Source organism: Parus major, chromosome 20, assembly GCF_001522545.3.
Source record: "Parus major isolate Abel chromosome 20, Parus_major1.1, whole genome shotgun sequence".
Taxonomy (NCBI): Eukaryota; Metazoa; Chordata; class Aves; order Passeriformes; family Paridae; genus Parus; species Parus major.
Window position 1 is genome coordinate 7983009 of NC_031788.1, and position 24604 is coordinate 8007612.

General features: G+C 54.5%; 1 protein-coding gene and 1 long non-coding RNA gene across 4 annotated transcripts; one reads left to right on the forward strand and one right to left on the reverse strand.

Moving 5' to 3' along the window:
• Nucleotides 1-1672: 1672 nt before the first annotated feature.
• On the reverse strand, nt 1673-24271 carry UCKL1 (uridine-cytidine kinase 1 like 1). 3 transcript variants are annotated; one of them, XM_019008686.1, is made up of 15 exons: nt 24191-24271; nt 16331-16524; nt 15696-15802; nt 15168-15338; nt 14852-14923; nt 13184-13373; nt 12178-12239; nt 7044-7063; nt 4607-4705; nt 4171-4264; nt 3822-3884; nt 3372-3494; nt 2954-3061; nt 2595-2751; nt 1673-2044 (listed from the first exon to the last, which is right to left on the reverse strand). In XM_019008686.1, exons 1-15 carry the CDS (start codon nt 24238-24240, stop codon nt 1968-1970), a joined length of 1587 nt encoding a protein of 528 aa, XP_018864231.1. In that variant the 5' UTR covers nt 24241-24271; the 3' UTR covers nt 1673-1967. The 3 variants fall into 3 exon arrangements, with proteins under 3 accessions (XP_018864231.1, XP_015502946.1, XP_015502947.1); XM_015647460.2 differs by lacking the exon at nt 24191-24271 and adding an exon at nt 20414-21026; XM_015647461.2 differs by lacking the exons at nt 7044-7063; nt 24191-24271 and adding exons at nt 10873-10889; nt 20414-21026.
• Nucleotides 20592-22087, forward strand: LOC107213254. Its single transcript, XR_001524683.2, has 3 exons — nt 20592-20681; nt 20905-21027; nt 21860-22087. It is a non-coding gene; the product is annotated as an uncharacterized LOC107213254 (long non-coding RNA).
• Nucleotides 24272-24604: the final 333 nt, after the last annotated feature.

The window sequence follows — 24604 nt, forward strand, 5'->3', positions numbered from 1 at the left end:
CAGCACTGCCCTGGGCTGCCTGTTCCAATGTCTGAGCATCCTTTCAGTGAAGAAATTTTCCCTAATATCCATTCTAAACCTCCCCTGGCACAATTGTTTCCTCTTGTCCTGTTATACGTTACCTGATGGCAGATGCCAATAATGCTGGGGGAGAGGAGGTGCTTTGCCCCCCAGAGTGACATTTGGATATCCCATCCCTGGAAGCATTCAAGGCCAGGTTGGATGGGGTTCAGAGCTTGTGAAGATGTCCCTGTCCATGTGTTGCTCCTGCACAAACCTGGTGACCCACTGCTGCTGACCTGCTGCTCCAGCCTAAACCCCCCATGCCTGCCTGTCCTCCCATGTGTGTGCTCATGAGCTCTCCTTCCACCCACACAGGGAACTATTTTTAGCATACACTAATCAAGTGTCAGTGTTGGCTCCGAGTGTGGCTTTCAGTGGAGGGCTCCTTCTCTTATGAAGTGCTGGCAGGAACTTGGGTATGTGTTTTCTTTTATATCTAGTTGAGAATTTGCACAATGTGCTGCAGAGCAATGGTGGTTATTTTGGGCTCATCACACCCAAGCCCACACTGAGTGATCACCAGGTGATTCTCCAGTTTGGTGAGAGCTTGGCAGGGCATCATCCTCCCATCCCGTGCTGCCAGCAGCACCTGCTTGCCTTGCCTGACCCCTCAGGAGCTAGCTCCAGGTCAGGGATACCCAAAAATGAGATAGATATGCTCCTCTTGGGATATTTATCTCCTGCACAAAGGTGTAGGGTTGGTACTTTGAATCCTGCATGAAGGGAAAACGTGCTATGTTCAGCCCTGGTGGTCACAGCTTCCTGTGGCTGAACCCCTCTCCTGCAGGGCCAGCTCCCCTTCCACTGTGGTCACCCTGCTCTGTGACAGGTCAGACCCTGGTCACTGTGTCCTGGGTCAGCTACAGAACCTGCTCCTCTGATTCAGCAAGAGCTGGGGTTGGGGTGAGCTCTGTTTCACTTTGGCTGACAAACTCACAACAGGCACTTGGTGCTTCTTCCGCTGAAGTTGTGATATGATCTGAGCTGAACCTCATAGAATCACCTGAGTTAGAAAAGACCCACAAGGATCATTGAATCCAACTCTTGGCCCTGCACAGGACACACCAACAATCCCCTCATATGCCTTAGTGTTGTTCAAATGCTCCTTGAGCTCTGGCAGCCTTGGGAGCTTGTTTTAGTGTCCAACCACCCTCTGGGAGAAGAACTTTTTCCTAATATCCAATATAAAACACCCCATGACACAGCTCCAGCTACTCCCTTGGGTCCTGTCACGGGTCATACACAGAGATCAGAGCCTGCTCCTCCACCTCCCCACAGGAGCAAGTTGCAGACCCCAACAGTTTCTCCCCTCAATCTCCTCCAGGCTGAACAAACCAAGTGACCTCAAGCTGCTCCTTGTATGGCTTTTCCTCCAGGTCCTTCACCATCCTTGTGTAGCTCCTTTGGATGCTCTGTAATAGCTTTGGTTTCCCTTCAGGCAGGAGGCACTGCCTTCTACTCTGGCACCGAGTTTGGATTGGGATTGAAGGTGTGGTATTCTTGACCTCCCACCACAGCTTACGACATCTCCCCTCCCAGGACTGTAGTCTTGAAGGGCCACAAATCCTTCTAGGCACCCATGGGAAGTGACAGAAAAAGACAGGCTCCATTCAAGAAAACCAGAGAAAAAATTTATTATTCTCCTTTATAAAATATCTCCAATAAGTTATATAGGCAAATATTTAAATTAAAATAAATTAACTCCGCTCTATGCTGGGACACGCGACTGTCCATAAAGTCAAACTAGGATTTATGTTTCTCTGAAAAAATATGCCCTAGATCTCCGATGTAAGATTTGAAAAAAATATCTATGCTTGGTGAGAGGAAGGAGAAATCTGCACTGGACAGAGGGGTTAAGGTGCGGTGCTGAAGCTGCCTGGTGCCAGTGGCACCTCCACATCCAGCTAAGTGCTAAGAGCATCCTCATCGTCGCTCCAGTCAGGAGGAGCGTCCGTCCCGAAGTACCGATCACCAAAATTCCCTGTGGGGAGAGAAAGTCAGAGTGCAGCACTGCAGGAGCCCATCCTCCTGCCTGTCCTCAGCAGGCAAGGGAACCAGAGCAGGTTTATCTGACAGCTTGAACAGCAGGAAAAATTGAGTGGCAGCAAAACTGGAGCAGCCTGTAGGCTGGTTTAACACCCGGTGGAAGGTGTTTCCTGGCACAGTAGAGGTGAGGACAGAACAGTGAGCTTATTTTGGGTGAACTTGTGGAAGGTGGCAGTTTAGGGAAGGAGGTGGGCACAGGGCTGCTCCAGTTGCCCCAGCCTGACTTCTCTGCCTGGGGCTGGAGGAGGCTCATGGAATGTGGAATGGCTCCTGTTGCTGACAAGATGATGGCTGCCCCACAGCCCTCAAAGCCAGCATGGTGACTCTGACACCCACCTGGCTGCAGGACCCAGGAGGGGTCCTAGGGCTCTGGGTAGTATAAGACCAGACCTAAACTGCTGCTGACAACCAGGGCTTCATGTCCTCGCCCCACCAGAAGCACTAAAAATCCCCTCACTGCAAGTCATTCCTACCCAGACACTCACCAATGCCAGGGATTATCCGAAAGAGGTCATTCACCTTCTTGTCCACAGCCGTGGTGATGATCTTCACCCGGGGGAACGCATAGGCGACTGAGTGCACACCCATCTCTGCCATGAGCAGGGAGAGCAGAAAGATCTTGTCCTCTGGGACATCATGATCCTACAGGAAATGCACAGGGATAGCTCAGGGTGAGTTACCCCAGCCTGTGCTGTGCACCCTGACACCCTCCTTCCTGACATCCTCCTTCCTGACACCCTCCTTCCTGCAGAGGAGCCAGTTCCAGGCACATCCCCTTGGCATGGCTGGGGATGGTGCTTTGCAGGTTGCTCCAGAGCCAGCCCCCCACCCAACCCATCCGTACCAGCAGCACCCTCACTGCCATCATGGCTGCGGCGCCCGTGGAGACCGTGCAATCCATCAGGATGACGTGGTCTTCACTGATGTCCTTTGGCAGCCGCAGGTAGTGGAGCTGGTTGGAGGAAAGAGAGAGCAGCTTAGAGGCTGCAGACGAATGGAGCAACCTGAGCCCTTCTATTTGAGGAATGAAGGATCCCTCCTGCCTCTCTGTCCCTGGGACCCTGGCTGTCAGTTCAGAGCCAGCACAAACACTCGGCAGCAAACCAGCCCCTGTGTGCACAATCCCGCTGGCAAAACCCACTTGAGCAGCTTTCAAAGCACTCAACCCTGGCCAAGACAAGCTCCTGGGCTGCAGAAGGGCTGTCAGGAAACACCTGAGCCATGCCCCCACCCTGCACATCAGGAGACATCCTCAGCTTTACCTCGGGCTCGCCAGTGTTGCAGTTGGTCTGGATGAGGATGGTGCCGATGCGGACGTCCTTGCACACCGCGCGCAGCGCCGGCTCCATGGTCTCTCCTGCTCGCAGGATGGACACCCCGGTGATCTGCAGCACATGGCCAGGGTGGCTGCACCATGTAAAAGCTGCCACCACCCCACACTGGGTCTCAGCAGCAAGGGACTCTAATGGGCACCCCAAATGCACATCCCTTCCAAGAGGGCTGCCCCACTCCAAGTCCACCCTCAGTGAGGGGGCATGAGTGGCACATTGTTGATGGCACCCTTGGTGACCAACCTGTCCTTCCTGGTGGTACAGGCTGTCATACTCATGATAGCAGGTACCAAAACTCTGTTGGTGCCAGGGCCAGCCCAGCCAGGGCTTTCAGTGCACCCCCACAGGGCAGGTCTGAATAGTGCTTTGGTTTCCACTTACTTGCTTCCCGCTGTATGTCCTCCCTTCATAGTCGTGTCCCTGAGGGGTCTGGACTGTGCAACTCTACAAAAAAACGTGTGAGAAGAGTTACCAGAGATGTGGCTCTCACAGGAGCCCTGGAGCCAGCCAGCCCTGGACCCTTGGACAGCAAGGCTGGACAAAGAGTTGTCACCCAGGGCCACAGGATTGCTCCATAGCCTTGGGGAGTCCTGGTGCTTTTTAATCTGAGGGTTCAAAGGACTCATCCGTGGGGAAGGTTGGAGGAGCAGCACCAGGACTGTCCTGGCTCCCCAGCAGTTGAGGGTTAGGAATCAGAGAGGAAACCCAGCATCTGCAGCCTTGAACTCACCTGGAATGGGAGCAGGGAGAGCGCGTGCTCAATCAGCAACCGCATCAACCTTTTGGAGTAGAAAATGAACTCGTCTCTACTGGTCTCCTTGTTTCTAGAGGGGAGGGAAAGGCAACGTCAGCTCTGACCAAAATGCATCCCAGGAGATGCTAGCAGAGGTCTGGCAGTCCCTGTCCCTTCCTCGTTCTCGTTTGTACCATCTGAGCCTGAAAGTGTGGTGTCTGTTTCAAGGTAAAAAGCAGAAAAATTGTTGGCAAAATGACTGAGCAGTAACTGCACAGCTCCTCTATGCAGGGGCCACCCCCATCTGCCCTGTCTTGTGTCTCCAAGCCACACAAACAGGCAAAAATGGGACTGGGAAGGCCAGAGACAGGCCAGCCCATCCCAGCAGCATCTGAGCCCCATCCCACCCCAGGAGCCACAGCAGGGGCTTTACCTGATGATGGTGTGCATGCCCCTCACCTGAGGGGTGCTCTTCAGCACACTGAGGGTCTGAGGAAGGGGGTGGCACTGGTGGGCAGAGGCCAGGGCAGCCCTGAAAACCAAACACATTGTCAGAAGGTCTGGGGCAGGCTGCCCGAGGGCTGGAGCACAGCACATGGCCAGAGCCATCCTCCCAGATGTCATCTCACACTGCAAACACACACAGAGGCTGTCCAGCTGAACTGAGCGAGCAGCCAGCCCTGCCTGGTCCCTGCCATGGCAAAGGGACCTGCATCCACAAACCAGGGTCACTGGAGTTAGGGAGACCTTGCAGCCCAAGGACCTGCCCTTCCTGCTGGGCAGCTGACCCAGGACCACAGAATGGTTTGGGTTGGAAAGGATTTTAAAGACCATCTTGTTCCAACCCTGTGCCATAGGCAAGGCCACCTCCCACTAGACCAGGTTAATCCAAGCCTCATCCATCTTGGCATTGAACACTTGCAGGGATGGGGCAGCCACAGATTCTCTGAAGGTGGCTGGCCTATCTTGGTTCCCACTGTTTGGGAAGTAAGTAGAAAAAGTCAAAATATTCTCCTATTCCAGAACCTTATCTGTTGATGGATCTTGGACTCATGGGGTGAGAAGGCGCTGTTGTGATCATTTGTGACCTACAAGTGCCAGATGTCACCAGGAATTGGACAGGCAGCCAGGCTGGCAGCACTGGCACATATCTGGAATGTGACTATTTTAGAGACCACTTGGCCCATTCCAAATTGGGAACAGCTTCAAGACTTTATGGCTGGACAGGACTGGCTCTGTGTGACTCATTCCACATAACGAATAGGGCTGGGAGCTATTCTGGGATCAAGGGAACACCATTCATGGGGAAGTGCACAATGGAGCCCCATTAGTCACTTCTCCCTGTGAGAGCAGCAGTAATGAGAAGGTCACATTTGGCTTCCACAAGGCTGGGCAGGATGGACAAGCTACTTTGTCTGGGAGGAGGGCTGGGGTTGGAAAGCCACACGTCAGATCACACACGTGCCAGCGGCTGCATCCAGCAAAAAACACAGATGTTGGGGAGGCAGAGAAGAGAGCAAATGAAAGCACTGAATGATTAAGATTTCAAATCAAGCAAAAACCTGGATTAATGGCACACAGAGGCACGCAAGCAGAGAGGAAGACAGAGAAGATGGATAGGCATGGAGGAGGGCATTGCTTGAGGCCTCCATCCACATAGCCATCTCCTGGTCTTGGCCAACCAACACCAAACGAGACATTCCCAAGGCCTGTGGGTACTTAAGGGCTCCTTCTTGCTTTATCAGTCCTGAGTAGCAGCCAAAAGCCCCCATGCAGGGAACGCTTCAGAGAGCCAGGACAGCTGGCAGCCATGCAGAGAGCATGGATGGGTTGTGGCTCCCTCATGGGCTTGCCTGTTGTGTGCAGACCCCATTGCTGGTTTGGGACAAGCAGCCCTCAAGGCCCTGGCCCTGCTGTCAGTGAAGCGAGCTCACTCCGTTAGTCGCTGTCCCGTGGGTTAGAAGCCCTCAGAGATGCTCCTGTGCCAGGGCTGTGCTGCTGGCAGCACCCACAGCTCTGCCCCCACAGCTCTCCCTTCCCTCCTCCTGCCAAAGCTGGCCTGGGGACACAGCCCTGCCTAAACCCCTCTCAGCCCCTGGGATGCCAACACATGTGGTGGTGAGGGTGTGAGCCCTGCCTTGGGCAGGTGCTGGTGCTGGCATGGGGGCTGCCAGCTCACCTGCTCTGTGGGGCAGAGAGGGTCCTGACACAGGGCCACACATGGCTGGGTTTGCCCAGGTTACAAACTGCTGTTACCTAAACCAGAGGAGCTGCTTGGGTCATCTCCCATCACCACAGCTCAGCAAGGAGCACAGGACTGAGCTTGCCACTGGAACTTTTCCCCTCCATCACTGCCAGGTCCATGTCACAGCATCCCACCATGCCAGTGGAATGGGGAGCCCCTCTCCTGTCACGGTGTGACCTTACTCCTGCTCCCTGCCACAGATGCCAAGGGTTTTCCAACCTCCATGAGCAGTGGGAACACCTCCCCAGCATCCTGAACTGTCAACAGACCCCCCAGAAATGCTGTCAGCATTGTCACCAAGTTTTCCACACCTTCCTTCGACACCCATGCAGTGTGGGGGCAGGGAAGTCTGGATACCACCCAGCTTGGATGCCACTCAGTGTTGTGGGGGTCTCTCCATGGTGCCTTCTGGGGAAACAGGTCCCATTTTTGGGATAAAGCTTCTCCTTCAAGCACCCCCACCTCTGTCTGGCCCACACAGCCCCAGCAAAGCAGGACCCCATGAGCTGTCTGCCCCAGGATCCCCCGCCCAGGTTAGTGAGGCAGCTCACCCTGCACAGCCCTCGCCCACTCCCCACCGTTAGTGCCACAACCAAAACACTGCCATAAGCATTTGTCTCCTCACATATCCCAGCGCAGCTTCCTCTGGTCACCCGGTGGGAGGGATGTTCAGGGGAGACAAGACAGGAGACACGAGAGTTTAAGAGGAGAGGGACAAACATGACATGAAACAGAGGAGAAAGCACCGTCATTAGTCAGAGGGGGGAAAAATCCCCTAATTGATTAACGGCTCTTGGACCTGCCTGGTGCCTGGGTCATCATTGTGCAGACCCAACACTCCTCCCTTGGTGACCAAGTCATGTCACCACAGCTCTCCACAGCACTGGCTCCATGAGGGGAAAGAACTGTCTGCTCTCACTGTCCTGAAGCCACAGCAGGGACACTGTCCCACCTCCATCCTAGGTAGTGCCACACTGCAGCAGTGGCTCCTGGAGTTTGGAGGGACATAGAACCATAGAATGCTGGAATGGCTTGGATGAGAAGGAACTTAAATATCAGCTCATTCCACCCTCACACCTTCCACTAGACCAGGTTGCTCCAAGCCTCATACAACCCAGTACTCAACACATCCAGGGCTCGTGTCAAGCTCTCACCCAGGGCTCCACTGAAATCGCAAAGCAAGTGTAGGCACTCAAGGCCAAAAGCCTTTGTCCAACCTAAAAATCCATCATCCAACCTGCCCTTCTCTTGGACAAACTGCTTGTGGGCTCACAGGGGTATCCTCCTCCTCTAGGATGATGATCTGCTCAAGCCTTGGAGAACATGGAAAGCCAAGAGCACTGCAAACAAGGAGACAAACCTGGCTCTGAACAGAACATCATCTGCAGGGAAAACTTTCCTTCCCCTGGGCTCACCTGGACCTGCCTTGGGCTGACCATGACTGGAGAAGGCCAGCAGGCTGAGGGAAGAGCTCAGCCCTTCCAGCAGCCATCCACTGTGTCACCCCCTGCCCATCCTGGGAGGGCAGGAGGGAGTGTGATGCCTCCTGTCCCTCCCTGCCAAGACAGGGCTGTGACGGAACATCCAGACAGGCAGCCATGAGCACGTCTTATTTTGGAAACTTATTTTTTCCCCCTGAGAACAAAGGCTTTGAAGAAAAAAAAAAAGGGAAAGAAGAAGAAAGAGAGAGAGAGAAAGGGGTGACCATCTCCCAGGAAGGCTTCAGGGAGCATCCTTGGCTCTTTGTGGAACATGCTATCTAGCAGGAAGCAGACAAGAGACATCCAGCTACAAAGGAGATGATGCAGTCAAGGCATTTCAAACACGTACACGGCTGCCTTTCAGGGCTGACATTTCAAACAAGGGCTATTAAACTGCGCCATGGGTTGATATTTAAAGACACAATTGGCAAAGGGCATGCCAAGCTGATCGGGACCTTGGGGGTGGGGAATATTGATTGGCGAGGGGAATCAGCTGGAAAGAGCGCTGGCTCCAGGAGCAGGGCTGGATGCTGAGAGTGTGGCAGGAGGGATGGAGAACAGGCTGGGATGGGAGCACTGTGCCTCAGCATGGGCTGGCTGCTCTGGCTCCTGCTGCCAGGCTCCAGGAGGAATATCCACCTGGGAGTGCTGGTATGGAACCACATTTCCAGCAGGAGCACAGTCAAACATGGGGAAAGCTGGACAAGAAATATCCTAAAGATGCTAAGGTCCTACCTGTGCTCTGAGGGAATAACTGGGAAGGCAAGCATGCTTCCCCAGGAGCCAGGGGTTTCAGAATGAAAACAAGCCTTGCATGCCCAAGGAAGGCACCACTTGCTTTAAATCCCCCAGAATTCACCCATCTGAGTGGGGAAAGGCACTCCCTGCCTATCCCCAGCCATTTGCTTGGCCAGGAGATGCAGCCCTGGAGCACAAGAGCCACAGAGACACCTTGGACTGGGGTGAGATCTAAGCATTCAGGTTTTATCCTACCAGCACAAAGCCCTCCCTGTGTCCCCACCACCGCCAAACAGCAGTGACTTCAGAACAACTGTGACATTTAGATGAAGCCATTCCAGACAAGAGGATGGGAATTGCTTGTGGTGGAAACAATTGTATTTGCCAGGCACATCTCACTTGATGTGACTCTCCATCCACCCCACTCCTCTTGCAGAGAGATAGCAGGGCTGGGGGAAACCATAGCAGCAGGAAAGCACTGGGGCTACAGCAGTGGCAACAGATTTGGGTTTTTGCAGGATTTTTTTTCCAGGTTTTCTGTCAAAGGCATAAATGGAAGCCTTAAACAGAACATAAAACCACCTGTGGGTGTGGTGATCATGGAGGTGTTTCCAGAGGTCAGAGTTACCTTTCCAAACTTACTATTGTAAAACTTCTAACACTTTATGGATATATTAAGTACCAAATTTTTAAGTGCAAAAGATCACCTGTACTGAGCAACTCTTTGACTAAGGAGGAGAAAGGAAATTTTGTAGGTGCATAAGTATCTATATATACACACATATACATATATATATATATTTAGTTTTAGATATATATATATATATATATATATATATATATTTGCACACATATTAGTCTCCTCTCTACTGTTATTCCTGCCATTTTTAAAGCAACAGATTTCTCTTTGTACTAAAGAGCACTTTTCCACCTGGACCTCCAGACATAGAGGGAAGCTTACGTGTCTGTATGGAAATGTCAGGCCCCAGGGTGTTAAACAAGCAAAGGAAAATAAAACATCCACTTGTCTAGTCTAGGAAGTGAGTGGCTGAGGCAGAAATAAGTAAAGCAGAGCCTTTTCCCTGTTCATCTCAGTTATTTTAAAAGCTCTTTGTATACCAAATGTAAATCTTAAGGTTACTTGAGTTGCATATCTCCATGAAATGATGGAGATCTAAATGGAAATCCATCCTCAGTAATGCATTCCCTCCGCTCCCTACAAGAATACCTGAAAGCCTAGGTGGCTTTTTAATGGAAGCAAGAGAGCTGAAATCCCATCTGGAGCCCCATGCTGCAGAGGTTAAGTAAATCAAAATATATGTGATATCATCCACCTGCAGATACTGAGAAATTAGAAATCCTGCTTGACTTGGGCAGCAGGACTTTCTCAGTCCTCTAGAAATGGTTCTGCATCCAGAAGCTGTGGGGAAGTTGGCACCTCTGGCCATGTGAAGCTGTTACGCTCCTTTGGGTGCCACCAGGCAGATCCCTGTGTGCAGCGAGGGGTCCAGGGCTCCCACCACACCCAAGATCACAGACTGGTTTGGGCTGGGAGGGACCTTAAAGACCATCTTATTTCACTCCCTGCCATGGGCAGGGACACCTTCCACTATCCCAGGTTGCTCCAAGCCCTGTCCAACCTGGCCTTGAGCACTTCCAGGGATGGGGCAGCCACAGCTTCCCTGGACACCCTGTGCCAGGGCCCCACTGCCCTCACAGGGAAGAATTCCTTCCTATTATCCAACCTAAATTTCTCCTCCTTTAGTTTAAAACCATTCCCCCTTGTCCTATTACTTTCTGCCCATTTAAAAAGTCACTGTCCACCCTTTTTTCAAAGTGCTTTGACTAACCTAATAATTGATGTTTAATGATCTTTATTCATCAGGGATGGAGAGTGGCTCTGAAAATCACTCATTTTAGAGGACGAAGAGAAACAAAAGAGAATCTCAGGATGCAAAGCCTCCCCTCCTGCAGAGACCAGGCATCCCCAGGTACAAACCTGGCCCTGTCCCAGCTTCAGGGGTCTGTGCTCAAGCTGGCAGTACCTCCCTGGGGAGCAACCCTGTCCCTGCCATCCCAAAGCCAAGGGCACGGTGGCCTTTTGTCGCCGTGGAGGGTGACGAGGCCGCGCGCTCCGCGAGCTGCCGGTCCCGCCGTGGGCCGGGGTGAGGCCAAGCAGTGCCTGGCATTGGAAATGCCTCGGCTGCACAGACAGGACAGAGTGAGGGCTCTTACCTGACACTGAGTTCACGCTGCGGCAGCAACACAAAGACACAACGCAACCGGTATTAAGCATTGTCAACACCAGGGTCGTTTCAAGATAAAAAAAAAGGAAAAATAGGAGTATTTTCCTGAATTCACATGCAGCCTTTTGCCCTTCTTCCCCTCCCCAGGTAAATGAAAGCCCTCCCCAAGCCAACCCCTTGCCTGGCTCACAGTGGCACCCTGGAGGTGCTGGGTTTGTTGTGATATTCCCTGTCTGGATCCCAGGAGCTGGGGAAACAGCCATTCCCCTTTCCTGGACTCTGCCTCAGGGCTGGGTGCCCTTCTCAGCCTGGCACTAGCAGAGATGCTGGGGCTTCAATCCTTCCTCCTGTGACTGAGGGTTTAGAAACCACCCTCCCAACCAGAGTTTAGTTCTGGGAATTCAGGCAGCCAGGTAGTCCAGGAGGAACCTGCCAAGACACCTTTGCCAGGAGCAGTCCCTCCAGAGCAGGCATGGGAAGCCAGATGCCAAGCCATGCCAGCTCCCATCCCAGAGCTGAGCAGCTCCTGCCTCCTAGGAGCTCCAAAACAGACTTGAAACAATCAAGCCCTTTACTTTCCAGTTAATCTATCTGCAGGTCACACTCCCTGCATCACTCTGAACATTTCCACAACTGAAACATCACCAAAACTACAACTGTGGGGTGTGAGGAGACTGCTGCTCAGGGACAGCAACACAAAATGCCATCAGTTCATTGCAGGGTCCCAAACCACTGATCAGGACTGGCCCAGGACAAACAGGAGAAGATTTTAAGCCACCAGTGGGGAAGTGATGGAGCATGTGCCTGGATTGGGGCTCAAATGTGACAAGACTTTGAATTTTGAAACTCAGAAGCTGCATACAGCACAGATGTGGGAAAGTGGGCTCCTGACTGGAAAGACTGTGCAGCAGGGTCTGCATGGGAAGGAAGAGGAGAAGCCCAAGAGCAGTGGAGGGTTTGGGGCAATGCTGGCCCTGGGAGGGCTGCGGACAGGGGGACATATCCCTCGGATCACAGGAGGGTGGCTGGTTTGTCCCCTCATGACTTGCTGTCCCAGGCAGGGAAGGAAGCTGCTGCTGCACCACAGCTGGCAGAGGTGCCAGGACCAACCAGAGCACAGGGACAAGGCAGTTTCCTTCACTGGACTGAGGGAAAGGGCTGGGAGGAGTTCACAGGAACTCCCACACCTGGAGCACAGAAGCCAGGCCACTCCCGCCTGGGCACCCAGAGCACAGCTCCCTGCCAGGCAAGGCTGTGAACCACCCTCAACACCCAAGGACCAGGCACCTCTTACCTCTTCCAGCTGGCTGTGGACATGCTGAACAATCAGGTCGATGGCCACAGTGTTTCCACTCCCTGGAGTGACCCAAAAGCAAAAGAATCACAGAATCAGAATTGTAAAGGTTGGAAAAAGTCCTCTAAGATCATCAAGTCCAACCATTAAATCAGCACTGCCAAGCCCACCACTAAAGTATATCCCCAAGTGCCACATCCACACACCTTGTAAATCTCTCCAGGGATGGTGACTCCACCACTGCCCTGGGCAGCCTGTGCTAAGGCTTGACAACACTTTTGGGGAAGAATTTTTCCCTGACATTCAACCTGAACCTCTCCTGGTGCAATTTGAGGCCATTTCCTCTTGTCCTGTTACTTTATACCAGGGAAAGAAAAGTCACCCTGGTCAAGATCACAGGTTTCTTCCTCACTATGCTCAAAACCACACTGCTTCCCAAAAACAGCCCTTTCCTTGCAAAGCAGTTCCAGCTTTTATTAAATCCTTATTGAATAATCTGTTACTGGATATCTCCAAGTCAGTTCCAGCTCTTAAGCCACTGTGGAGCTGGTAGGGGAGAAGACTGGCTGAGGAAAAACCACAGACTTTTCCCACACTTTTGTGCAGAGACCCTCAGTTGGAAGGACCTTTGCTTTGGCAGGGACCAGCCACTCTGTCTCCATGCCCACCAGAGAGAGGTCCAGGGACTCTGAGGTTACAAAAGGCATGCCATGGGGAACACAGGACTGCCACAACTCGGCTCCCTTCACGTCTTTCTGCCCAGCACCAGCCTCAGTCCAAGGCTGCTTTTACTGCTCTGCCTAGGGCTGGGGATACACCTAGGGTTGGGGTTACACCTAGGGTTGGGGTTACACCTAGGGTTGGGGTTACACCTAGGGTTGGGGTTACACCTAGGGTTGGGGTTACACCTAGGGTTGGGGTTCAGAAAACCACAAAGCCCAGAGCTGAGGGCAGAGTTCTCTGAGGTGTCTCAGGGGTGCCACTGAGGACAGCCCTGGGCAGGTACCTCGGGGGACAACGATATCTGCCAGTCTCATGGTGGGCTGGATGTACTGGTCGAAGGCAGGCTTGACAAACTTGTTGTACTGCTTGATGACACCCTCGATGTCCCGGCCACGCTCGCTGATGTCCCTGCGCAGGCGGCGCACCAAGCGGATGTCCGAGTCCGTGTCCACGAATATCTTCAGATCCAAGAGCTGAAAGGAGAGGGGAAAAATCCCACCTGGTCAGGTCTGGGACTCAACCCACCTTCCCCTGCTGCCTCAAGTGGGGCTGAGCCCAGCTCCTGCTTAACAGGGCCTGGCTCTGCTCTGGCCTGTGTGGAGCTTTTCCCTGGAACCTGGCTGGTGCTGCTGTGAGCCCCTTGCTGCCGCCTTATTCTCGTGTCCCCTGAGACCTGTCCTGCTCCAAACTCTGTCCCTACTGCTACCCAGCTCCAACACTTTGGCTGGATGTTATTTAAGAGCGAGAAGGAGACAAGAGGAGTTACTGTCTGTGATGCACACCAAGCACTGGCTTGTTAATCAAAGAACCCTTAGATGGTTTGAACTGGAAGGGGCTTTAAAGATCATCTCATTCCAAGCCTCTGCCACAGGCAGGCAATTAATGCTGGAAAGGAGCCTAGCACAGAAGGGCAGCTCGTGACTGTGTCCTTAATTGCAAGAGGCAGGAGTGGGATGCTGAGTGGAGTCTCCTGGGGGATTCACACAGCTGTCCACTGGAGGTCATCCTTGCTCCAGAAAAGTGCAGCCCAAGCGCTCACTTGGCAGGGAGGAAACTTTTTAGACAGAACTTGGCTGAGTCTGTGTATGGTTCACTGCCTGCTGCAGCATTTGTCAGGCTGCAAAGATGCTCCAAGGGATGGGGACAGGCTGAGGGAGCTGGGGTTGTACAGCCTGGAGAAGAGAAGGTTCTGGGGAGACCGTAGAGCCCCTTCCAGAATCCAAAGAAGCTCCAAGAGAACTGGAGAGCTTGGACAAAGGCCTGGAGTGACAGAGCAAGGGTGAGTGTCTTCACACTGACTGACAGAAGGGTTAGATGGGATATTGAGAATAAATTGTTCCCTGTGATGATGGTGAGACCCTGGCACAGGGTGCCCAAAGACGCTATAGCTGCCCCAGCCTTGGAAGGGTTCCAGGCCAGGTTGGACAGGGCTTGGAGCAGCCCTGGTCTAGCGGAAAGTGTCCCTGCCCATGGCAGGGGGTGGAAAAAGATGAGCTTTAAGGTCCCTTTCAATCCAAACCATTCTGTGATCTACGATATACCCAAATAATCCCCAAGAGAGCCTGAAGTGCTGGATGATTCCATGCTAGCAACACCAGCTCTGTGCAGTAGAAGTTCAGCAGACTTTGCCTCTGGCTGTGCAAGCTGCAGCATGCAGTGTGGAGGTGGGCTATTTCTAGTTGTGTTTATGCACCAGCACTGCCAGGAATCAGGTCACCACTCAGCTCCTGTTTCCTGGGCACAAATGGCTGAGATCGAGGTATTTGCTGAAACACTTGACCTCTGCCAGGGACTCTTTCCTGGCTGCTGAGAGTCAAAACTAATTTCTCCTACCTGGGGAAGTGCTGCAGCATCTGGTGTAACCTGGAAGAGAAGGTCACCTCCCTGCTGCAGGACCTCAGGAGATCCTCACACCATCTCACCCTGGAACTGCTTCAAAACCCTTCCTCACCTTCAGGAGCTCCTTGTCTGCAAATGCCATGATGCCTTCGAAGATAATCACATTGGCACCATAGAGGGTTTTCTGTGGAGTCAAAATGGATGTGGTTAGGCACAGAACATCTGTTCAGATGTGTCCTGTCCCAGGGAATCTCTCTGGGTTGTGACTGTGACAGCTCACCCAAAAAACATACCTTGAGCCAGGCAGAGAGCAGGGGGTGACAGCATCCATCAGATGCAAAGGTCAGGGGCTGGAGGGGTCCAGTCAGCTCCCCCTCTGTGCCCCCTTGGCCATCCCCCCCTTGTCCCACCCCCTCAGTGTCCCATACCCATTCCTTCTTCCGGCTGTGGGTGGTGAAGTCGTAGATGGGGATCTTGACGCTCTTGCCTTGTTTCAGCTTCTTCAGGGTGGCGATGATGAGGTCAAAGTCAAAGGCGTCGGGGTGGTCAAAGTTGAAGTCATTGCTGGCTGCTTGCTCCTGCTGCTGCTTGGTCAGCACCTGCCACAGAGCAGAGCTTAGGGCACATGGCTGGGCAGTTCCCTCCCCACTGCTGTGCCCAGTCACCTCTTCCCTGCCCCACAAGAACTACTGGAAAGGAAAAGCCACATGGCTGTCCCTAAATCTACAACAAGTTTCTTCACCAGGGGTTCCCACACAATCCCAGATTGGTGTGGGTTGGAAGGGGACCTTAAAACTCATCTCATTCCAAGCCCCTGGGACATCTTCCACTAGAAGAGGTTGCTCTAAGCCCTGCCCAGCCTGGCCTTGGGCACTTCCAGGAATGGGGCAGCCACAGCTTCTCTAGGCAATGGCAAATTGAGGAGCCTGGCCAGGCCAAGAGGGGTGCAGCCTCACCTTGTAGAAGGAGTCCATGGACAGCAGAACCACCCAGGGGACATCAAGAGCTTCAATGATCATGGTGGCCACCGTGGTCTTCCCAGAGGCGCTGCCTCCTCCCAGACCTGCCGGGGAAAAGGTGATGAAGCCACCAACACCAGGCACAGCTCTTCCTACCACAGGCTGGGGCCCAGGTCTTGTGCTGTTGCACTAAGCTGGAGGACCCTCCAAAGAGGGAAGTCACAGGTACTCCAAGAGATTATCCCAGAAAATGTCAAATGGCATGTACTGGAACATGCCAGCAACATGCCCAGCAAGAGCTGGGAAACCTATCATTGAATGGGAATGTAACATGGGGAGTGCTGGCATGGGAACTGGTCCAGACTGAAGCCCTAGGAACTTGTGAGAGCCCCAGGAGCTGAGGGAATAAGAAGCAGAATGTGGTGTCCTACAACCCATCACCTGCACACTCTCAGGTTCAGCCCACCCAGTCAATGCAGGACCTACCACAGGGACTCCCCCTGCTCCTGTCCAGGCTGGAGCCAACCTCAAATTTCCAAGGAGGCTGTGGGGCAGGACTCCCACCAAGATCTCCCGGAGAGCCACGGGGCAGGTGGCACGGATGCTGCCTGGGCAGTGCAGAGGTGACCCACCTATGACAAAGGCCTCCTTGGACTGCGTGCCGTGCTCGTTGTACCAGGGTGGCCGGCCCGCGGTGTAGATGGTTCTTTTGCTGGTGCGCAGCAGCGGGGGCTCGGACTTGCACTGGCTGGTGGTCCGCTTGCGGGGGGGCTTGGTGGAGCCCACGGCGGGATACAGCCGGTCCAGGGACTCAGCACTGCTGTTACTGCGGGGGGAGAGGAAGGGACACGATTACTGGTGGTGGGGAAGGGGAAACATTCCCGCTGTGTGGGAGCAGGGTCTTGCTGGGTCCTTTGTACAGGTGAGGGATGCAATGGAAAGCTGGGACAGCCAAGCACAGCCTCGCTGCAGCACCCACATCTCTGTGACCCATGGCCACAGATGACACCGAGGAATTCTCACACAGAAGCAATTTTAAACTGGAAAAGGCGCCATGCAAACATCCATCCCTAAAGTCTGGCTGTTTGAGGAATGTCTGCATGAAATAAATCCCCCAGAGAGCCCTCAAAGCACTGAGAGGTGTGCTACAGGGGGCAACAACCCACCCTAGTGTGCCAAGGGACCCTTCTTGGGGATAGCAGTCGAACACACAGGCTACAGCACAACCATCCTCATCCCCCCAATCCCCTTCCTCTCCCCACTTTGAGTGCTCCACTCACACCCAAGACATGGTTCTCCCAGCCTTTTGTCCTGAAGCCCCCAAGGACAAACCTGCAAGCTGGGCAGAGCCAGGCAGAGCCATCAGTTTGCCTTGGGAGCTGAGAGAGCTCTGAGCTCACCCAAAGCCCTGGAGCTGCTGAACGCTCCCTTATCTTCCTGAGGGAGAGGAACAAGGCACCCTCCAGAGCCCTTTCCAGCTTGGCAGGAGGAGAGCTGTGGTCAGGAGGAGATAAGTGGCCTCTGGCCAGGAGATAAGCTGCAGCCACTGCCTGGCCAGTGAAGGGACAGGGAGGATTATTTATACCGGTGTTTGCTCCTCCCTGCTCCTGATCTGCTGCCCCCGAGGGACGTCTGCTCCCTGGGAGAAAGTGCAAAGGGCTTTCCCTGCTCTTCTCCCTAGCCATGACAGGGCTGGAAAAGAAACCAAGAGATCTGGGCACCACTGGCTTCAAGCTGTCACTGTTTGGTACAGCCCAACGGAGCCAGCGGGGCTTTGCTGCTGCTCTGATATGGCTTGCTCTTGAAAGGGCTTAAACTGCAGGGCTTTACAGATTTTGGGCTGATTTTAAGCTGTTTCGGTATGAAGATTAATTCCCTTCCCTCCCCCAGCCCTTTTTAGAACAATTTTAGATAAAGATCAAAATTTCAGAAGGGCCATCTGTGTGTGAAGTGACCCAGCAACCCCCACCCCTGCACAGGAAACAAACCCCCTGGGCATGGCATGATGCCCACAGCAAACCCCCTGGGCATGGCAGGATGCCCACACCAACCCCACCTCTGGCACATCCCTGTGGAGCAGGCAAGGAGACAGGGATTTGCCTGGCACTGCTGAATTCCTGCTAAGAAAAGGCAGGCTGCAGCTCCTGCCCGTGTCAGGGTCTCTCCCACCAATGTCCACTGTAGGCTGTGCCCTCATGGAGTTCCCCACGGGAGCTCAAGACACCAACACCCCATCCCTCACCAGAGCCCATCAGCACACACAGCCAGCTCCAAAAGCACTGCCAGGCTGGGGCTCAACCAGGAGCCCAAAACACCCCAACTATGGCTCTTAAAAAGCAGCTTCAGGAGATGACACCCATTAGGAAACCTTCTGAGGTGTCTTCCTGTGGAAAATGGCTCCTTTCATGAGGAGAAGCAAATCCAGGTGGGATGTTTGGGTTTCCTCTCCCTCTGGTGATGCTGCAGCATCCACTATCCACCAGTGGTACTCCCAGAGCGGGCCTGACAGCAGCCAGGGGTGCTGAGGCATAAACAACATCACTTTGGCTTGATAGAAGCAGAGGTGACAAAAACAGAGTTGTTTACCACAGAAGAAAGCGGTTCCTCTCATCTGTGTCCCAGCCCCTCTCCTGAGACCGTGGTTACTCCAGAGCCATGGGCTGCTCTGCTGCTTTCCCCCCGGGATTGCACATCAGTCTCCACGAGACAGGCGAGCCTGTTGGGATGCTCTGCTCCTTGGTGTCACACAGCACCAAGCTCTGCTGTGCCAGCCTGCAGATCCTGGCCCAGGCCACCATTCCCAAAGTGACTCCAGGCTGGACAAACCTGTGTTTTTTGGAGGTGGATCAAGGCTGAGCTCTGCTCCCACTGCTCCAACCAGCATCACCCAGCTCCTGGCAGCAAGGAAGAGGCTTGGACTCCAACATCTCCACCAGTTCCCAGAATTACAGCCACAGCCCCACCTCACTTTCCCAAATGTCATCTCTTGCTCTCCAGGGTGCCTGCAGCACATCCAGGGTGTTGGCACAGAGGGGACACTGCCACAGGATGCAGGGACACGCCCCAGGAGAGGAGGGGAGCCATCCTCCCCTGCACACCTGGGGCTGCTCTGGGGTGCAGCACCTGAATCCCACCCCAAGAATTATTGCTCTGCCTTATCTCATCCAAATAATTCTGCACTTCCATCAAAATTCTACACATTTCTATCAGTATCATCTAAACTTGTACCTCTACACCTCATCTCTGCCTGTATCTTCTACAGGCGGATGATATTCTACACCTCTCAAATCCACAATTCCCATGATTTATTTGGGAGAAGCATGGCTGTGGGGCTGCAGGGCTGTTCTCCAAAGGTCATGCCTTTTCTCCTAATGTTACACTTCAAGATTTGTAGATGTTTTCCATGGATGCCTTTGCCAGGAAGGAGCTCTTCTTCTCCAAAGGGCTGGCTGACCTCAGCCATCTCTATTGACCATTCCACCCATTCCTTTTCAGAAATTCCCTGCAGCAGTGCTGAAGCCCCTGCAATGCCCTGCACCTGCAAGAGTGAGCCCCAGAGAATGGGGCTCTGTTTAGAGCTGGAGTCAATGCCATTGCTCTGCCCAGAGGAGGGTCCTCGTCCCACATGGACCCTCCCCAGCAGAGCAAACCCCTGGAGTGCCAAAGCCACACAAAGAGGAAAGGAAACATCACCTGGACTTGGCAACCCCTCTCCTACCAACCCTTCCTGGAGGGCTTGGCTGCCATCAGTTCTCTCCAGGCTGTCCTCAGCTTTTGGGGATGCCTTGCCTTCCCTGCAGCCGCTGCATCCTTGCTGGAGTGTTGCAGCAGACCTTGTGTTAGAGGTAGAAATGAGCTGCTTCCACACACTCTAGTCCATCAGCATGAAAAGGTCCCAGAGCTCAAAGCTCAGCCCATAGACTCCAACTCCAGCAGACTCCCCTTGCAGGCTCTGACTGACCTCACAGCAGACCCCTCACAACAGCAATTCCCTCTCCTTTTTGGTCAGTGTTCTCCAGAGGTACTAACCCATTGTGATAAAAGTATCACACTCATCCCTATTGGACATGGCTGTGACCCATTAAGGGCAAGGCAGATTTTGGTAATTAACATAACTGTAATTTATCAGGGGTGAGGTTGCCTTAATCCATTCTCCTACACTGGAGCATCCCAGACGAAGCCTGGTGGGGGGATCCTGCTCCTGAGAAGGGCTCTCCAGCTCTGCTGTTGTGCAGCACAAATGAAGGAAGAATTTTGTTCCTGCTTAGTCCAAGCACGGATTTACTGAAGTGCAAGGACACCCCTCTCCTTCCCCACTGTGCTCAGGCTCTCTGCATCTCCCTTCAGAGCCCCCCACCACCCTGCACCCATGTGGGGCTGGGACAGCAAAGGCAGCAGGGCCCAAAAGTGCCCCCAGCTCCAAGGAAAGATGGCACAGCCCCAAACCTGAACTTGGCAGCACACAGGAGAGCATGTCCTGGGCTCTGTGCCCTGTAAACAACCCACTGACCGAGCTCCCAGCCCCACGGAGCCCCCAGCAGCCCCCCACAGCCTGCTGAGGTGCCTGGCTGGCTGCAGCCATGTCCCATGGGAGGCCGATCTTTTCAGACAGGAATTGGGGTAGAGGGACTGGGACAGGAGCCACCAAGAGTTCACTCCAGCAAACAAACAGATGAAAACCAGCAAATCCCACCCAAAAACAAAGCAAAACTCACCCGCCATCTGGCCCAAGGGCCCAGCAGCCGGAGATGCGGACGCTGGAGAAGGCTGGGGGGCTGCTCATCTCCCCCTGCTGCTGACCCAGGGCTGATCCTGGACAGGTGCCACCCCTGTCCCTGGCCACACTTCAGCTCCTGTCCCACCGGCACTAGCAGGGTGAGGGAGGGGCTATGCCAGCGGGGCTCCCAGGGTGATTCTTGGAGCACGGAGCCATGCACAGAGTGATCCCCTGGAATGGGCACGGAAGGGTCCCAGGAGGCCGGGGTGAGGCAGAGCCCCAGCAGATCCAGGGGGCTGGAAGATGGAGGCAGGAGAAGGGAGAAGAGCAGGGGGAGTGTCTGTGCCCGGGAGCTGCGGGGCGGTCAGCAGCATAAGAGGATAGCTTAACCTCCAGATTACGTTCATTACCTGATATTAATAGCACTGGCTTGATTAAAGAAAAAGAGGGGGTTGGGGGTGAGGTGACACCTCCCCTCACCGCCCCCAGCACAGGCAATAAACACCGGCCCCGGCGCCTCTGCTCCCGGGACTGGGGGTGCTCGGCTGTCCTGGACGTGTGGGCTCAGCAAGGAGGGCACCTGGACAGTGACATCCACATCCACTGGCACTGGTGAGTTCCCAGGGACTTCTCGACACCACTGGGGAGGGGGCTGCAGGGGGCAGGAGGGGATGACCCCAGGGCAGGGGGTACCCAGCCAGCACCCCTCAAGCAGCTGGGGGAGCAGCTGGGGCTCAGGGGCTGCTGGCCAGGTAGGGCTTTTTGGTCCAGGACTCACACCCCTCTCCATGGCTCCCATCGTTGGGGGGTCTGGCTGAGGGTTCCCCCCCGGATCACTCAGCTTCCCCAAGAGCTGCCCCTCACCATCCCCTCAGCCCTGGAGTAAACAAGTGGGTGAAACTCAACACCCCAGGGCTGCGGGTGGCTAAGAATAACATCCCTCTGGCTGCTGTGCCCGCTCCCTCAGCACCCCCTGCCAGCTGCCCTTGCCCCCCCAGCTCTTCCTCCAGTATCAGCCTCTCCAGGGAGGGCAGGGAGCCTGGGCATCCTGTGGGAAGCCCAGGGAGCCAGGCAGCTGCTGAAGGGCAGGACACGTGGCAAGGGTGGGAGATGCTGGGCACCAAGGCAGGGGGTCCAGGCCAGCCCTGGAGTAGAGACTGGGGCAGAGCAGCCCTCAGCCCACAGCCTCTGGCTGCCAGGGAAGGGAGAAGGTGGTGCAGGACACACCTGAGGGCAGCCAGGCTCTGCCAGGGACATGGAGCATCCTGACAAAGTCCCGTGGCCACCAAGTGAGACCCCAGCCTGTCCCAGCATGGTGAGAGGAGCTTGACCTTTGCACACCCACTGCTGAGGGGTTCCAGGGAGGGTGCTCCCTCCTGCTCAGCACCAACACCTGTAGATGGGGCCAGAAATGGAAAAAGACCCTTTCCTCCTCCTCCTCGAGCCATCAAGGTTATTCCAGAGGCAAGGGAAACACACTGCCTCCCACAGTCATCAGGAAACCCCTCCTGCTCCTGCTCACCAACGGCACCTGCAGAGCATCGTCTCCAAAGATGGAAACCTGATGGGAACCAGAGATGAGGGGCTGGTCCTGAGGCAGGGGACAGGGACAGGAGGGTTTTGGGGGTAACCTGCCCCCAGCATGAGCCGCAGCTGCTGCTGCAACATCAGGGAAGCAAGCGATGATCAAAGGAACTTTTCCATCCCTGATCTCTGCCTGGACTCCCTTCTCGCTGTAAAAGCTCTCTCAGAAGTTTAAAAATAAAATTCTGTTCCGGAGCCACTTCTGTTCCTTCTCATTAAAAAAGCAAAAAAGCAAAGGGATGCGGGACATGGCGCAAGGAGCCAGGGACATTGTTCCTTATCTCATGCTCCTGCTGCCACTTTTCCTGCCTTTGTTCAATGTCCAGGCGATGGGAGCAAGTCTCCCAGCATCCCACCCGACATTCCCACTGGGCTCCCAGGTGGGACACACTGGCTCCAAAGGCCAGCTGTGACTGAGCCTTCCTGCTGGCACAAATCTCCTCTGCTTCCTAAGCCACTTCCCAGTTTCCCAGTTCTTGCACAAGTTGAGATTCCTGGGTTTTGGACTTTTTTTCTTCCAGGTGATTTTTAAGCAAATCCCTCCTCTAATGGCAGAATTAAAATATGGAGAAAGAGAAAAGCAGGCACGAGGGCCAAGTTCCCCTTTTTCTTCTGCTGCTGGCAGCTGCTGAGTGGGTTTCCCCTGGGATTTAAGGATGGAAATGCATGTGGATTTTCCTTATTTGGTCACAAGTATTGTCACTGGATTGGTGTGACAGCTGCAGGCACACCAAGCCCTGAGTGGAAGGATGCCTGTTCCAAGGAGAGGGTCTTGCTCCCAGATGCCATCCTGTCAGCAGCAGCCACAGGAGCGTGGAGGTCAAATCTGCTTCCTCCATCGCTGGGCTGGGCTTTCTTGGGCTGGATCCACGTGTGCCAGCTCTTGGCTGGGCCTTCCCTGTCCAAGAAACCCAAGGGATGGAGGAACACAGCCAAGGAATGAAGGAACATGTCCAAGGGATCTAGGAACCTGCCCATGGGATGGATGAACCTACTTGAGGAATGAAGGAAACTGCCTGAGGGATGGAGGAACCCACACAATGGATGGAGGGACCTGGCTGCCATCCCACTGTCACATCTCATGCCCATCCTGGAACCCACGGAACGTCACTCCCTGTTTACCCAGCTTTGTACTGAACTCTGTCCTGGTCGGAGCCACCTGATGCTGGACGCTTCATCTCAGCAGCTCCATGCACAGACACTCCCTTCCAGCCCTATTATGGTCTCTGCTCCCTCACCACAAAAGGACAAACATTTCCCTCTGCAAAGCCAATTATCCGTTGCTATTTATACCCGGTGGGAGCCACGGTGGAAGGGGCTCTGTTACACAACCCAGTTTCTCATCCCTCACTCGACTGACACAGCTTGGGGGGGACTCCTTCCTCTCATCCTCATCCTCATCCTTATCCTCATCCTCCCCGCTATCCACAGCTGGCTGACAGGAACAGCACAGGCAGCTGCCAGCATTGGGTTTAGCTGCTGGAACATGCAGGATGGGAAGATGATGGGAACTGCTGGGATGCTTTGGCACTGGCTCTGGGGTTGGTTGGTTGGAGCTGTGGGGTGTTGGTACCATACAACCAGGGATGCAGGGGTGCTCCATCCCTAAAAGCTTTGCCACATCCCCAGAGCACCGGTGATGCTCCAAATGCAATTCCCAGATATTTGATATTTGGGAACAGTCAGTTCTCTGAGGATTGTGCTGGAAAAGGGGGTGGAAACCAGAGGGGACACATGAGTGTGTGGGGGGGCTGGGGGCAATCACCGTGTATGGGTTTTTTGGGTGGAAAAGTTTAAGTTGTCCCACTCTTCATCTTGATGGAGTGGATGCATGTGCAAGCAAGCTTGGAAAATGGGAGGCTGTGGTTTATCTGCTGGGAAATTAAGGGCAAAAACCATGAAATAAGCTAAATAAGGGAAGAGGTAGCAACACAAAAGGGGGGGAGGGAAGGGATGAAAATAAACAAGAGATAAAGCGGGGGTGGGAAGAAATGGTTGGTGGGAAAAGCGGAGGGATTGCATGGAGCGATGGGCTTGGGGAGGCCCCACTCACGGAAGTGGCATCGTGGGGGACGGGACCGGCACCGCCACCCCCGGAGCCCGGGGAAACGGGGACCGGCGGCTCCGGGGCACCGCGGTGTCCGTCCCGTCCCGGAGGGATGATCCCGGGGAAAAGAAAGCGGGGTCTTACCTGTCGTGCGGTTCTAGCGGAGCCCCCTCGGGCACCGGGGCCGCGGCCATGGTGCTGCGGGAGAGGCGGAGCGGGCGGGGAGCGGCGGGGGCGGCGCTGCCGCGGGGATCCCCGGGACTTGTAGTGCGGGGAGGGGAGGGAGCGGCAGCGGGAGGGCTCGGGGGGATCCGGGCACCGCTGGGTGCTCTGCGGCGGCAGATGGGTGATGGGGCACCGAGGGGTGCCGTGGTCATGGGTAAGAGCTGTGCGGGGAGATGGGTCTGTGTGGGCAGGGCTGGGTGCTGTAGGGCACAAGGGGTGGGTTGTGGGGTGCGGAGGGTGTTTGGAGGTATTGGTGGGTGTTCTGTGCATGGCTGGGTGCCGTGGGGCTCAGAGTGATGCTGTGGGTACCTGTGGGCGCTATGGGGTGGCTGC

Coding starts and splice junctions, on each gene's coding strand:
- UCKL1 (XM_015647460.2), bottom strand. CDS start 20,481: ATGAGCAGCCCCCCAGCCTTCTCCAGCGTCCGCATCTCCGGCTGCTGG. Junction 16,525..20,413: donor GCCCTTGGGCCAGATGGCGG/GTGAGTTTTGCT, acceptor CTCCCCCCGCAG/TAACAGCAGTGCTGAGTCCC. Junction 4,706..7,043: donor AGGAAGCTGCGCTGGGATAT/GTGAGGAGACAA, acceptor TTTGGTTTTCAG/GGCTGCCCTGGCCTCTGCCC.